Source organism: Trichosurus vulpecula, chromosome 1 (genome assembly GCF_011100635.1).
Source record: "Trichosurus vulpecula isolate mTriVul1 chromosome 1, mTriVul1.pri, whole genome shotgun sequence".
Classification (NCBI taxonomy): Eukaryota; Metazoa; Chordata; class Mammalia; order Diprotodontia; family Phalangeridae; genus Trichosurus; species Trichosurus vulpecula.
In genome coordinates, this window is record NC_050573.1 from 185,768,558 (window position 1) to 185,784,206 (window position 15,649).

The window sequence follows — 15,649 nt, forward strand, 5'->3', positions numbered from 1 at the left end:
ACCAGATAGTGGTAAACATTATATACAAGCATGTCTTCCTTACCCATTTTTCTTCCTATCTACAAACCTATCGTCCTGTAAGGATATATCAGGACTTTGTTACCAAACTACTCAGAGCAAGCTTTTCAATGTGATTTGTTACAATTGTTATATATCATCATGTATTGACCCAAGTACACCACCGATTATTATGATTATACAGCAGCTCAGTCATGCCGTTTTCCCTGTCCAGTTAAATCATTCTTGGTACTGCTCAGCGGGAGAACGCGCTCTCGATAGACTTCATCCTAGTGTGCAGCTTCTAGTTCGTCCCAAAAGATTTCTAGCTCAATTGTTGGTATTACTATTATAGCCACTCTCATTGCCTCCTTCGCTATGTCCACAGTGGCAATGCAGAATTCAGTTCAGACTGCTAGCTATGCAAATGCCCTGGCTGCAAACTTCTCCCACACTTTAGAAAAACAGATACAGATCAATAAAGAGCTCCAATCCCAAGTAGAAATATTAAAGCAATCACTCATTTGGGTTGGTGATCATGTTCAAGAGATAGAAGCTCATCTCAATCTGCAGTGTGATTATAGACATACCCCTATTTGCATAACCCCTTTTGAAGCAAAACTTCCTCACAATGATGCTTGGAACAAGATCAAGAACACTCTAAATGGGGCACGGCATAGCCATAATTTAACACAAGATATGAGTGATTTAACAGCTATCACTCAATTGATCCTGAGGGCATTACTAATGATTCGATGTGCCTGTTGAGACAGATAAACCCCTTGAATAATATCATTGCCCTTCTATTTCACTTTCTTCCCTTGCTCGCCTTCTTGATACTGTCGTGTATCCTAGGGCCCTGCATGATCCAAGTCTTTACTCGCCTCCTCATTGCTGCATGTACAGACTTATATGAGAAAGGGGGAGATGTAGAGGGCCAGCTCTGAGAAAGTCCCCAACAGGACGAGTCCAGGCCAGATTTTCACTGAAGTCTGCTCTTGTCCTCAGGCTGATAATACTCAAGACACGGGCTCTCCAACCACCTTATGTGTAAGTGTACATATAGAATATTTTGTTCCCAGAGAGGATACAGACGCAGTGCTGATAAGGTGCAAGGAAACAGTGATGCGGTTAACAGTTGCCAAATGTTTTCATGAGAAAGTTGTGCTTACTAGCTTGGAGAGTATACCTACCCTTTCATTCTTGTCAATAAATGGAGCTGTTCTTTACTCTCCCACGTGGCCCGTGTTTTTCTTTCACTCTCTCCAGCATTCGGCCATCTCCAGCCACTCCGTGACACAGCCACTGGTGGCAATGGAGTACCCTTTTTTGTCATTTTCGAACATTTTTCTTTGAAAAATGGAAAAATATACCTCTCTCAGAAGCTATACTGAGACATTCCTTTTGGGGACTTTATTAATAACTGCTTTCTTCAAAGTTATCCAGTTTAAAACTTCCCGGCAACTATGGACACTGTAGACCAACCCCTTCTCATGGACATAAATTGTCTTCTTTGACATTAAGCTTCCTTGGTTTTAGGTCTTCCTTTTTCACCACACCCAGTCTCCTTTCATCATCTTTCTTCTTTCCATTGTATGGGAATACACCAAGACTGTCCTGGGCCATCTCTTCTCACTTTGGTGACTCTATTGACACCAATTTCCATGACTCTCAGGCCACATATGGCTCTAATCTCTTCCAATGACTCTCATTCTGTATTACCAACTGCCACTGAACATTTCCATCAAATATCTTTCACTCAACACGTATAAAACAGATTTCATTATATTTTCCCCCAAATCCACGCTTCCTCCAATCTTTCCAATTTCTGTTGATAGTGACCCCATCTTTCAAGTCACCCAGTTTCAAAGCCAAGGAGTCATTCTTGACCTTTCCCTCTCTCATTAACCCCCATATCCTTTCAGTTGCCAAGCTTTATTGACCCCACCTTCACAATATCTCTCAAATTTGTGTATTGCTCTCTACCCACACAGCCTTTTCCTAGTTTCAGGCCCTCATCACCATTTATCTTAAAGAAATCATCCCTCCAATTTGCCCTCTGCCAAACACAGCTCTAAAACACAGTTCTTACCATACCATCCCCCTACCTAATCAGAAACAAATAAAAATAATTTAAAAAGAATCATCTCTAATGAAATAAGAACTTGTTAGCCTGGCATTTAAAGCCTTCCTTAAGCTAGCATCAGCCTGCCTTTCCACTCTTATTTCATATCAATTCCTTTTATGTCTGGAATTCATCCCCTCTTCACCCCCAACCTTATAATATGTCTAGCTTCCTTCAAAGCACCGCTCAGGTGCTACTTCCTGTACAAGGCCTTTCCTGACCTTCCCTTCCCTATTATTAGCACTCTAGCTTTAAAACAACCTTGTATTGATTTATATATACTCTGTATTTACTTGCATATCTGTTGTATACGAAGACCCCTAAAGTCCCAGTAGAATATAAGGTCCTTGAAGGCAGATACTGATCCATTTTGGTTTTTACAACCTCACTGTACCTAACACAGTGCCTTGAACATAATGCTTGTTTGAATTAATTTGGATTTGCCTTGGAGATTAGCTACAACAATTTATCAACTCCAAACATACTGAATTAGAAAAAAAAAATTCCTATTTAGATCATGGACCAGCAGGGAACTCTCAATAGGTCAGAAAGGACTGAGAGTCAGGCAAGAGGGAGCTGAGGGGCAGAATGAAGGGAAGAAAGTTTTTTATTATTATTTTATACATTTTTAGAAATATGGATTTTGGTAGAAAAAAATTTGGCAAGTTAGTAAAACTGGCTGTGGCCTAATGCAAGAGCAACACTGGACTTGGAGGCTGTAGAATCAGAATGATGATTCCAGATTCAGAATGGGACAGAGGATCACAGAATATCTCAGAGCTGGAAAAGACTTCCATGGCTGTCATCACATTTGAAAAAGGACTCCCTTTAGAATGTACCCAACAATAGGTCATTCAACGTTTGCTTGAATATATTCAATGAAGTGGAATTCATGGGTAATCGATTCCACTTGTAGGATAGGTCCAATTGTTTGGAAATTTTTCCTGACAGCAATCTCCAAACAGAACAAATCTAATCTTTTGACCAGGTTACATTTCTTTAACTACATCATCATCATCAGTAACATTGATAGAGGGTCTCAAAAGGTTTATGAAGCCCTTTACAAACATTATTCAATCCTCACAACATCCCTGGGAGGTAGGTGCTATTCTCCCCATTTTAAAGAAGAGGGAACTGAGGCTAGATTAGGGTCCAACTTACAGCTACTAAGTGTCTGGGGCCAGATTTTAGCTCGGGTCTTCCTAGCTATAGATTCGGGTGCTTTAAGCCACTGCACCACCTAGCTGTCTACTTAAAGGCAGTTAGTTATCACGTCCACCCCCACATTCTCTAAGCTATACAGCAGAACTTGTAATCACCATTATTGTTGATTTTGCCTGGACGCTCTAACTTTAAAAATAATCAACCAGAACTAAACATAATAATCTGTATCTATCTGATGAGGACAGATTATATTGGAACTATCATAACTGTTTTATCACTGGAAATTGTGCATGTTACCGGGGTGGGGGAGGGGAAGCTGCCATATCACACTGTTAACTCATATAGAGCTTGCAGACCACCAAAATCCCCAGATTTTGGGGGGACAAACTGCTCTCTCTGTCTCCATTATTTTCATATTTGTAGATTTTTTTACTTTAAAAATAGATTTTACATTTATCACTATTGAATTTCATTTCTGATTTATCTCTAAATAATAACTGGCATTCCTCCTTAGTTACCTGTTTAGTAACTTGAACCTCAGACACCTGACACACTTACTAGCTGTGTGACCTTGGGCAAGTCACTTAACCCCAATTGCCCTGCCTTCCCTCCTCCAAAAAAAAAGACTTAGAAAAACTCAATAAAAAAATTTAAAAAAAAACTTTGAGGAATACTGGAGAGGAAGAAGCACTGTAGCACTGAAGATATATGGATGCTAGACTGTCAGGCTATAAACCAATGGGAAGAGCAGCGTGTAGTTCTGACATGTCATGTCCTACTTCCTGAAAAGTCAATGTCTGAGGCCATATTTGAACGGAGAGGTGCCTCAATCCAGTAACAAAATTTGACCCTTGATTGGATATGTGGGGTGAGGAGTTAAGGATGACATTGAGTTTACCAACTTAGGGGACTGGGAGATTGGTGGTGACTGACAAAAATGAGAATATTTGAAAGAAGGGTGAAAAAATTCTCATGCCTGGCTCTGTGCCTCAGTGAATAGACAATATGGAAGAATGCTCAAAGGAAGTAACTGATACAAATAGTTCTATGTTAGAGAGTTCATTTCAAATTGCTGTAAACATATGCATAATTGATTCTGATATTATAGATTTGTGTCTTTTTACAACAGTAATTTCTAACTACATGCTCTTCTCTGCCCCAATCCCTTGTGACAAAGCTAAGCAAGGCTCATCCCCCAAAATACCACATCTGGTAGTATATGTAACTACTTCTCTGCTGAAGAGCGCTTCATTGTTTTCTGGCATTAAAAGTGGTCAGTTAATCCTAGTTCTACTGCCTTTTAGTGTTGTTTTGTTTACATTGTTGTAGCTAATGTGTGTCTTCCTGGGTCTACTTACTGGGTTTTGCGGACTCGCTCTGCATCGGTTGATATTTTTTCTTGCTTCCCTGAATTCTGTCATGTTTCCAAGCACACAGTATTTTTAAAAAAGATGTTTTACTTCACAGTCTCCAACAGAAGCCTTTTAAGAAAAAAGTTAAGCAAAACAAATAGTCCATGTCTGAGGACATATGTGAATCTCACATGTATGGAGTCCAGCCTCCTTACAGATCAGTAAGTTTAATCATCAACTCTTTGGAAACAAGATTAATCCTATCAGCATGAATTGTGACGACTTTTGGTGTTTTCTTTACATTATTGCAGTCTTTATATATAGCCTCTGTTCTGCTGCTTTTGCTCTTTATCTATCTATCTATATATATATATCTTTCCAAATTTCTCAATTCCTATTTGCCTTTCTTACTCCATTATATTCATGTTCCACAACTGCTCAATTATTCTCATCAATGAGCATTTACTTTCTTTAGTAAAAACACCTCAAGCCTATGTCATACATAGGATCAGACAGTTCAAAAGGATGATGTAGTTTAAAACTGAATAAACTGAGGTCCTCTCAAAGACTGACTTGCCTGGAGTCACACATAATTAGGAAGTAGAAGAGTCAGGATTCAAACCCAGGTCTATAGTCCCTATAATAGATTCCCTTAATTTTGATTGGAATACCACGTATCACATAAAGTTGGCATGGGCCAACCATTCTTCATTTAGTGGTGAGTGTTTGGTAGATGTTTTTCTATTTCTTAGGTCATGGACTGTTACTTCAGATATTGCTGGCATTCTGGCTATTCTGAATGAAATTTCATCTTTTCCTGGTAGTATATGGCATTGACTGAATAAAATATATAAGTCTTTGTGGAAGTATTTTGTATTCCACTGCTTTGCTGAAGCTATGCTCTCTGGAGTTTAAGTAAATCATCACATGTACAAATGGTAATAATGCTATCTCCTTGTCAATATTTATACATTTAATCTTCAAAAATTTTATTTTTAATTTATGGAATAAAGCAAGCATTTCCGTAACATGGTATAATAAAAAAAGTTGGTTGAATATGAAACTTCAAATCTATATACATTTAATTTTTAAAAATTTAAGATTTTCAACATTTTTTACAATACGTAGAATTAAACATTTTAATTTTTAAAATTTCTCCTTTTCTCTTTCAGGACCATATTTATCACGTAAAAGAAGTTTGGTCAGATGACTTTTCACTGTTTTGGGGAATAATTTTTGTAGGACATAAATTCCTCTTTATTGTTCGATAAAATTCACCTTTACACCCAGAAGGGCATGGTTTATCCTCCATTTGCAATTCATTTATGGTTCATATGATTTCTTTTAGATTGGCCTAAAACTGTTATTCCCTATAACCAAATTAGGGTATTTTGTTTTTGTATATAATCTTTCAATTCTTTTGAATTGTATTGCTGGCATATAATTGTATAGTTTCTGACAATTCTCTATTTCCTCTCTATTATGAATTCATACTATTAATTTCGGCAATTTATTTCCTTATTTGATCCAGTTAGCTGTTTATATACAGCGTGTTAGTATTTTCTTACTTTTATTACATTGTCTTATTTTCAACTTTGTCTATTTGTCTTTTAATTTTCAATATTTCTTTCATAGGATTGGGTTTTAAGATTGCTAACATCTATTTTCTTAAAAAAAATTGCGTGCTTAGTTTATTGATCCTTTTTCAATTTTCTTAAGGATACAAACAGGGATAGAAACATCTATCATTACCTTTAACATAATCATTTATTCCTTGTGATTTGTTCTTTGATTCATTATTCACAATATTGTTAATCTCTAGTTAGGTCTATAGTTATTTTGTCTATAGTTTATTATTATTCTTTCAAGGCATCATGGCCTATAAAAGATACTTAAGCAATCCTCTATTCCCCATTTTTATAGCATTTGGCTAGTATTTAGAATAATTAGAGATCATTGGAATACCTTCAACAAACATGGCATTCAATTGCAAAAATCACAAAATTTTAGAGCTGGAAGGGACCTAAGAGATAATGAAGCAGGGCTAAGCCTTTTACATTTCATAGAAACTAAAGCCAGAGATAGGATTTGAACCCAGCTCTTCCGTCTCAAATTCCTGTGTAGGTATTATTTCTGCAATGCTAATATTATACAAGCTATCCACAACCACAAGGTGTTTTAATTTGGGTGAAACAAACAAAATGTTCTTAACATTAATTACAACTTATAAATAGTTCTATTAATTAAAATAACTGAGTATGCTTTCAATTTCTTTCTTTCCATACATATTCCTGTTGGAATTCACCAAGCTAGTTGCTATCTACAGTATTTGCTTTTAAGTTGTATACATAAATACTCAAATTCTTTTATTCCACATATGTATTGACTATTTCTTTTAGTAAGTAAAAGTTCTGCTAAGGTATAAAAGCAAATTATACTTTAAGTATCTAGAATAGTATAAAATTACAAGATAAACATTTCACCTGTTTCCTAATTCAGAATCCCCACAAAGAATAAGAGGTCAAATTAAAATTTGAGTCCAAAGCAGTACGCTTTACATTCATCTTTCCCAATTCACCTCCAAAATGCTGTTTGACAGTCTTTGAAAGACTGCCTTCTGTTTACCATGCTAGAGTGGTACCATTTTCCATAATAGGGAAGACAGTGTAAAAGGGACTTGACCAGTTGCACATTATTTCATTTTCAACAATGTTTCATGAACTCAAACATTACCTAGTCACCTAAGAAGGAAGATACAAGTACAAGCAGAAATGGTTGTGCATGTTTATTTTTCAATTAAAAAAAAAAAAAAAACTATGTAAATTTATATGCAAATTAGGCATGGCTCCCCAGGGATCTGAGAAGCTGTAAGGGAGCCAACTGGATCTCATGAAATGTAGTCACCTCCCCACTCTCTAGGGAAACTCACTAAAGCATTTAAATTTCTCCTGCTCTCAGAATTTCTTAGTTAACACGTGAAGAGGTATACCATTTTCTCATTCAGACAATTGTTAACTTTTACACAGAAAGTTTTTCCAGTAATATGGTGTACCTTCATTTTGATTTAAAACTACAACAAAAAGTATTTCATAATTTTTATTGATGGCATTTATCCCATGGTTTAACATGTTAATTATACTGTAATAAACATGGCTTTAATATTAAACTTTTCCGTATTATCCAAAGTCACCACAGTCCATTTCAGTAAATATAAAAATATATACTTAATACTTTGTACAATACTGGTTTTTGGTCCAAACAAAAATGGATCAGAAAAGCCAATAAACTCACTTTAAGAATTCCCAATTTTCTTTAAAGATTTTCTAAATGGATTTAGGCAACTTTGAATAATGGGATTTACATAATAAAATCTTGAGACAATACTAAACAAAAAAATGTCGTTAACACACAAAATTAAAATTTCAAGTTCACAGATTTATGTTATGCCAAAAAGTACATACAGAAACAAAATTATATTTACACAAGTTTCATAATAAAATAATGAAAAGGCGAGACAAGGTGATGGAGCCATAAGAATGAAAATATAGAAATAGCATATAATTATTAAATGGAGAACTAGATCTAACAAGTCCTTAGCATGGACCATTCTTTAATCAGTCTTCCTCTATCAGAAAATTTTAGTGCACAATACACCCAACTCACTCACTTCACACATACACCAGCACAAACTCAGCATAGAAATCATTCATTTCAACATTCTCTAATCTATACAGAATCCCTCACTGATATAATTACAATTTCAATGCGTTCCATAAACGCACATTAGCGCACATATTGGTGCAGATGAAGAGGTATTATACAAAGCCATTTGCTGTATAGGCTATACTCACGTATATAGCCAGACCATGCCAAGTCAGTGGATAAGAAGTTGCTGGATCCTAAAATAATTTTTGCTTAAGAACCTCCCTGTCACCAGCTCTAGCTATTATTCTTTTAAAAAGGGAGAAAGGAAGGTGGCAGAGTGTGTTTGGAGAAGGGTGAGAAGGGTGAGAAGGGTGTAGGGGGAAAAGGAAAAATTTTTTGAAAATTAAAGATGTCCTTAAGCAGAACTGATTTCAAATAATCCCAGCACAGTAAATGAATGCAGAGTACAAGCTGTTAAAATTGATGTTTCTATCGCTGTTGACATTTATTTCCTGCGCCTAACAGCAGTTTTTATCTTCCGACCAGAAACTGAAGTGCCAGAAGCAGAAAACATATTTTTTCCATTTGTCCTGCCAAAAAAGAAAAATAAAGAGTTAGCATATGCTATGATGGGGGCAGCTAGGTGGTGAAGTGAATGGAGCACCTGGCTTGGAGTCAGGAAGATCTGAGTCCAAATTCTATCTCAGACACTTACTAGCTGTGTGACCCTGGGCAAATCACTTAACTCCTATTTGCCTCAATTCTTCATTTGTAAAACAGGGGCACACTGGAGAAGGCAATGGCAGAGCATTCCAGTATCTCTGCCAAGAAAACCCCACAGACGAAAGTTCACGGGGTCATACAGAGACACAACTGAGCAATTTAACCACAACATACGCCATAATACTCATTGAGGCTCAGTATGCTTCCTAAGAGTGGCTTGCAATAACAAAAAGAGAAATTAATTTTTAATGCAAACCCACTGGGATACATGGCCTGTGTGTGAGAAAAAAAAAACCTTGCTTTCCCCCACATAGTATATTTCTCTGGTATTAATAATCATAACCTTTATGTGAATGATGATGTAAAATACTATTATACTTTACCTGAACACCAACAACACTAAAATGAAAAATGCCAATAAATTACCACCAACAAAATAAAAAGGGGTCTCTTACCCCACGGTAAATGCTGCTGGAGATGAGTTAAATGGAAATCCTGCTGAGCCTGAAGGCTGGGCTGAAGTGGCAGGGGTACCAGCATTTGCACCAAAGGTGAATACTCCTGATGGATTGTTGTTTGTGAAGTTGAAATTTGCAGTGTTGCTTCCAAAGTGGAATGCAGGACCTAAAGTGTTCCAAGAAGAAAGTATTTCAAATTTTATCAAGGCAATGTTAATTTTTCATATGCTTTATTCATTCTTTTCTTCAGGGGCACACAAAGGCTATATATAGGTATTTTCAGAGGAAGAAAGAGTGGGATTCCTGTTCCTTTCTGACTACTTGGTTTAGGGGGAAAAAGAACTATTATATATTTTCATCAGTTATGGAAAATACTGGCAGCCTCGCTAAAAATTCAAGTTAGTAACTGCATTCTTAGAGTCAATAAAAAGCATAAAAAATCAACTTTGTACAAGTTGCAGAGCTAGGCAAAAGAAAAGTTTTCTCATGGAGTGTATAAACCAGTAAAAGGACACAAATAAAACACACAAGTATATAAAAGAAATACAAACAAAATATTATGTAATGGGAGAGGGGCACTGAAGGCATCAGGAGCAGTCTGAGAAAAAGGATAGAGTCGGGAAAGATAGTCCAGTTTGGCTGAAGGATAGAATACACTGAATGAAGGACAGGAAACCTAAACTTTAACCTTTTAAGTGTTGAAGAACACTTCTGAGTAAAGGTAATATAAGCAGACCTATATACAAGGAAGATTGCAGAAAGGTGAAGAAACTGTCAAGGAAGCTATGCAAATATCAAGTCAGGTGCTTGTGTAAAGGCAATGGCAGTGTGAATAGAGAGAGAAAAAGGCAGGGGGATGTGAGAAGTAATCTTATGTAGCAGCAATAGGACTTGGGGAGTGGGGATGAGAAGTGAGGGAGTAGGAAGAGACAACTCACAAGACCTAATTCTGTAACATACTGTGTCATAATGGCATGCTATAACGTAATATAAAGTATAATAACATCAGTTGTGAATATGAGACATAGAATAAACGCCTATGTTACCACACAAAAGAGTGAACTCAGAAGGCAGAACAGCTTTAAGGACCTTTGCTTTAATGACCTCTCACCCTTTGCTTAGGAACACTAAAAAGGGAAGAAATGGATATCATCTCTTTATTTAAAATTTAATAAGAACTATAGCAAGGTGTGCGTGGCACTTTTCTGGCTACCACAAAAACATAAAGAACTCTGGCAGCACTGCTTCTAAAGTCCTCAAGATACTAAGTCAGCTTGGAACAAGCATGTATAATCTAGGGAAGAGACTGCTGAATAACTTTATGTAAATCATGTAAGTTCGAGCAATCCCAGCAATGAGAGACAGATTTGGCTAGGCTTAAGTCTCTAGGTCAATCAAAAGGTATACTGTTATTTAAAATCCAAGAGACCCAAAAAGGATTTCATCAAGGTACTTCAGGCCCTGACTTTTTTCTTGATTCCCAGGCCTTCTTTTCTTTACAGAAGACCCTACCCTCACCCCTCAGGACAGTCCTATTCCAGATTCACATCTTAAGACTTAAATCTAATAGCTAGTTCCCCCACTGTTAGTTTGACAGGATATAAAATAACTGGCATTATTCCACCTTCTACACAAATGATACGCAAACCTGGGTTAGGTAAAAAGGGCAATTTAAACCCATAGTCCTAGGACAGAGAAGATTAACACATGAACACAGTCTAATATAAAACACTAAGAATTGGGGTGATATAGATCCTCCCTCACACATACCTATTTTGGGTGGGGGGGGGTAGGGGGAAGAGGAGAGTATTCAGAATAGGAAAATGGTAACATCCAGGTCTAATGAATGAGCACTGGCAATTTCCAAGTCAAACTGGAAGGGAATAAGCTATAACTTTAATATGCAAATTTTAACATACATTTTTGTAACATTTAGAAAGTTGGTATTAAGATGAAAATTGGAGACTGAAATTTTAATGCAAGTCCTGAACACATTCCTCCAAGTATAACATATTTTATAAAACTTCTCCCTACAAAGGCAAGGATGAAGATAAGTCCTTTTGTAAAGGCAAGGACATGACTATGAAAACTCACAGGTTTCCTGAAGTAACACACACTTACTGGAATTAGGAGTTGTTCCAGAACCAAATCCAGACTGCTGAGTAGGTGGTTGTCCAAATACAGGAGGTTGGCTGCTACTTGACACTAATCCAAAAGCAGGGGCTGAGGGCTGGGAACCAGTTGAAAATAATGCTGATGACGATAAAGATCCAAAGCCTGGAGCATTAGGCTGACTGGCACCTTGACTTTGTCCAAATGCTGGGGTCTGGCTGGTACCAAATGCAGGACTGGCAGAAGGTGTTGAAGACCCAGCACCAAATACAAAGGAAGAACCTAGAGGTACCAAAAACGTTTTAATTAACTCTGTAACCAAGTTTAATTATCTGTAGATAATTTTTGTTAACTCAAAGCTAAGTTTTCAAGTCTTAACTTAAGCTCCACTTTTGGAAAGAAGAGGAAAATCTATTAAGATTGAATCCTATAGAAGCAGCATGGTCTAATAGAAAGTGCTGGACCAGGAGCAAGGGCATCTCAGTTTCATTCTTAGTTACCACCAACTAACCATGCAACTATGGTTTACACTTCCTGGGCCTCAATCCTTATTGTGAAAAATGAAAAATGGGGATGTAGGACTAGATGATCTTTAAGGCTAAAAGAGAACTGGCTCTGGAACCTAATGACCTGGGTTCCAATCTTGCCTCAGATGCTCACTACTATTTTATGTAACCCTGGACAAGTCATTTAAATTTCTTGGGCCTCACTTTCCTCATATGTAAAAATGAGGGGACTGGATGAGAGCTTCTGAAGTTCCCCCAGATTTAGACTTATCATCCTAAAAAGGCTACTATAGCTTCCTAAATTTTCATTGTAAGTAAACAGAAGCCATCCTGCTCTACTGAGCAGACTCCAGTCCTGAACATATCACTTAGGAGCTGGGTGACCACTGACAATTCCTAACCCCTGGAATTTATTTTCTTTATCTATAAAATGGTGATATCTGCCTTGTCTACCTAGAAGTGCTGTAGTGACAATCAAATGAGGAGTGAAGGTGCAGAATGGGAGACTGTACAGAGACAGAGGAATGGGGGCTAGAGTCAAGAGCTCCAGGGCAGAGCCAGGAGCCTAGAAGTTCGCTTTATTGTAGAGTATATGCATATAAGTATACGAAGGCAGTCTGAAAAGGTAGGTGGGATATGAGAAATACAAATTAAAACTCAGTTATCACTCCAAAACAATCTATCAAAAATGGTAAGAAGCCATCTATAAAATGGTCCACTATTCTGGAAAACAATTTGGAATGATGTGGGAAAGTCACTGGAACACCAATTCAGGAATGCCAAATGAAGCATATACCACAAGGAGGTCAGAGATGGGAAAAAAAGGACTAATATATGAAAAAATATTCCTAGCAAACTTTTTATGGTCGTTTAAAAAAACTGACTCCAGTCCTTTCCAATCAGTCTTTCACATAGCAGCCAAATTAATATTCCCAGGACCCAGGTTTGACTGCTACTCCCTTGCAAATGCCTTCAGTAACTACTGGCTCTAGGATAAAGTAAACCCCCTCAGCGTGGCATTGCTACCACTTAGCAAATCTTTCTCACACCTATTCCCTACCTCTAGAAAGAAAAAAAAAATCACATTATTGATGTCTTCTCTCTTTTCCCCCAGCAGTCATTTCCAGATACACACCATCTTTCATCAAACCTTTGATTGTAACAGAGAAAAAGAGCTGAGTTAAAGGGACCTTATCTGACACAGCATACCTGTAATTCCTCCTTCCTCCACTGAGGAAGGAAAGAAGTCTTGTTTCCTCATCTGTTTTCTGGAACCAAGATTGATCACTATAATTAATTACAGTTCAACTGCCTTTTGATATTGTCATTTATTAGTTGTTTTTATGAAGAGCAAGACGGTGCAGTGGAAAAAAGTGGTGGATTTGGAGTTAGAGGACCTGGGTTCAAATTCTCTCTCACTACAGATTGCAACTTACCACCTGGGAACCCTGGGCAAGTCACCTAAACTTTTTGGGCCTCAGTTCTCTGATCTTTAGGTCAGACCAGATAACTTCTATGGTACCCTTCTAGGTCTAAATCTATGATCCTAAGAAACAAAATGCTCATCAATTGGGGAATGTCTGAACAAATTGTGGTATATTAATGTAATATTATTGTGCCATTTAAAGCAACAAATATGAATAATTTAGAGAAAAATTGGAAGACTTGCATAAAATGATGCAAAGTGAAGAAAAGGAGACCTGGAAAACACAAAACAAAGACAATACTATCGAGCCAAACACTAAGCAACTGCAATGATCTCTGTCCCTGAGAACAGATGATGAAACGTACCCCCCCCCCCCAGCAGAGGTGGGCGGATTACACATACAGAATGCATCCAAACAAGGTCACTTTTGCTCATCTTTCTGTTTCTTGGAAGTGTGCAGTGTAATATATACCAGAAAATGATGATACCATACAAAACAAAAGGCACCAATGACAATTTTAAAAAGAGAGGTGGGAGTCAGATTGATGAGAACTTTAAGTGTCAGGTGGAGGAGTTTTGTATTTAATCCTAGACCTAACAGGTATATTTGAGACAGATATCTGTGCAAAAGTGGCAGACATTTATCCTAGGAATTATCAATTTGGCAGTTGTGTAAAGAATGAATTAGAACCAAGACCTAAACTAGTGCACTGCTCATGTGAATGAAAAGAGGATGTATGCAAGAGATAATGTAGAGGCAGAATCAACAAGAACTGGGAATTATCAAAATTCTTACTTAATAATGCACAAAGTAGAAAGCCTACATAAACTTTCTAAGCCAAGTGGGGGAGACAGAGGCTCTTAACTTATTTGTACCTCTGCAGGTCTGATGCAGACTATGAGTTCTTTCCCAAAATAATGACTTTTAAATACACAAAATAAAATACATAGAATTATAGGGGAAATCAATTTTGTTGAAATAGCTATCAACATATTTAAAAACTCAAGTTTACTGACTCTAGGTTAAGAACCCCTTGTCTATAGACACCACTATCATAAGTAAAAGGAAGAGGGAAGAAAAGGGACAAACATTTATTAAGTGCCTACTATTTGACAACCACTGTGCTAAGTCCTTTATTAACATTATCTCATTCAATCTTCATAACAACCTCAAAAAGTAGGCAGAGCAGTCACTTGCCTTGTCCAGGGTCACACAGAAACTAAATGTCTGAAGCTAGATTTGAATTCAGGATTTCCTAATTCCAGGCCCAGGGCTCCTATACACTCTTTCATTCAGCTGCCTCAGAGATGAATGAATAAAAAACATTTAGTAAATATTTACTGCATGCCAGACACTAGGGATACAAATATGTAAGCAAGAAAATCCCCTAAAGATGTAATGCAATTTCAGTACTAACAACCCACTCTACTATTCCTTGTACTTTAAATATACCTGCAGAGCCAGCTGAAGTTGTGGCTCCAAAGCTGAAGCTGGAGGTTGCAGTGTTATTGCTACTGGCTCCTGTGCCAAAAACAAATGGGCCAACAGCAACACCTGTGCTAGATGTGGTGGCTGGTTTGCTTTCTTGAGAAAACACAAAAGACTGAGATGCACTGGATTCTGTGGGGTTACCAAAGGCAGAACTGGTCCCAGTATTGCTGGCCTGTCCAAACATAAAGGTCGGAACAGGTGGGTTGGAGGCAGAGGTGACACCCCCAAACATACCACCACCAGCAGAAGTAGTTGGTGGTGGTACATTTGAGTTGGAGGAATTACTGCTCAAGAAATTGAAGACTGTCTTTGTTGCTCCTTGATCTGCAAAACAGAAACAGTGAAAAGTTCTTAAAATCCAATTACTCAGACACCATGACATCATGACAAAAGAAGTCTGTATGTTTCAATACCACCAGGAAATTTCAAGGGACATGCCTAAAACTAAAGCTTTAATTTTTAAGTATTTAAGGTCCGGAATGTACCTAGTGATCACCAAGTCTTGATGTACCCTGGACAACCAATATTAAATTCTGAAGTTTGGGGTTCATTTTTCACCAACTTCACCATAGGAACAAAGTTTTCACCATGAGTGAAAATTTTCCTGTTTGGTTGGATCATAAGCTATTGTAGATAATTTAAATATCTG

The 15,649-nt window shown here is 37.3% G+C and overlaps 1 protein-coding gene across 1 annotated transcript in view; it reads right to left on the reverse strand.

Moving 5' to 3' along the window:
* Window positions 1–7,720: 7,720 nt before the first annotated feature.
* NUP153 (nucleoporin 153) overlaps window positions 7,721–15,649 on the reverse strand; it is a 78,515-nt gene continuing 70,586 nt past the window's right edge. Inside the window, exons 19-22 of the mRNA XM_036756752.1 lie at window positions 14,962–15,324; window positions 11,586–11,858; window positions 9,462–9,630; window positions 7,721–8,873 (exon numbers count right to left, since the gene is read on the reverse strand). Of these exons, the coding sequence (XP_036612647.1) occupies window positions 8,789–8,873; window positions 9,462–9,630; window positions 11,586–11,858; window positions 14,962–15,324 (890 nt within the window). The 3' untranslated portion in view covers window positions 7,721–8,788. The remainder of the gene's footprint in view (window positions 8,874–9,461; window positions 9,631–11,585; window positions 11,859–14,961; window positions 15,325–15,649) is intronic.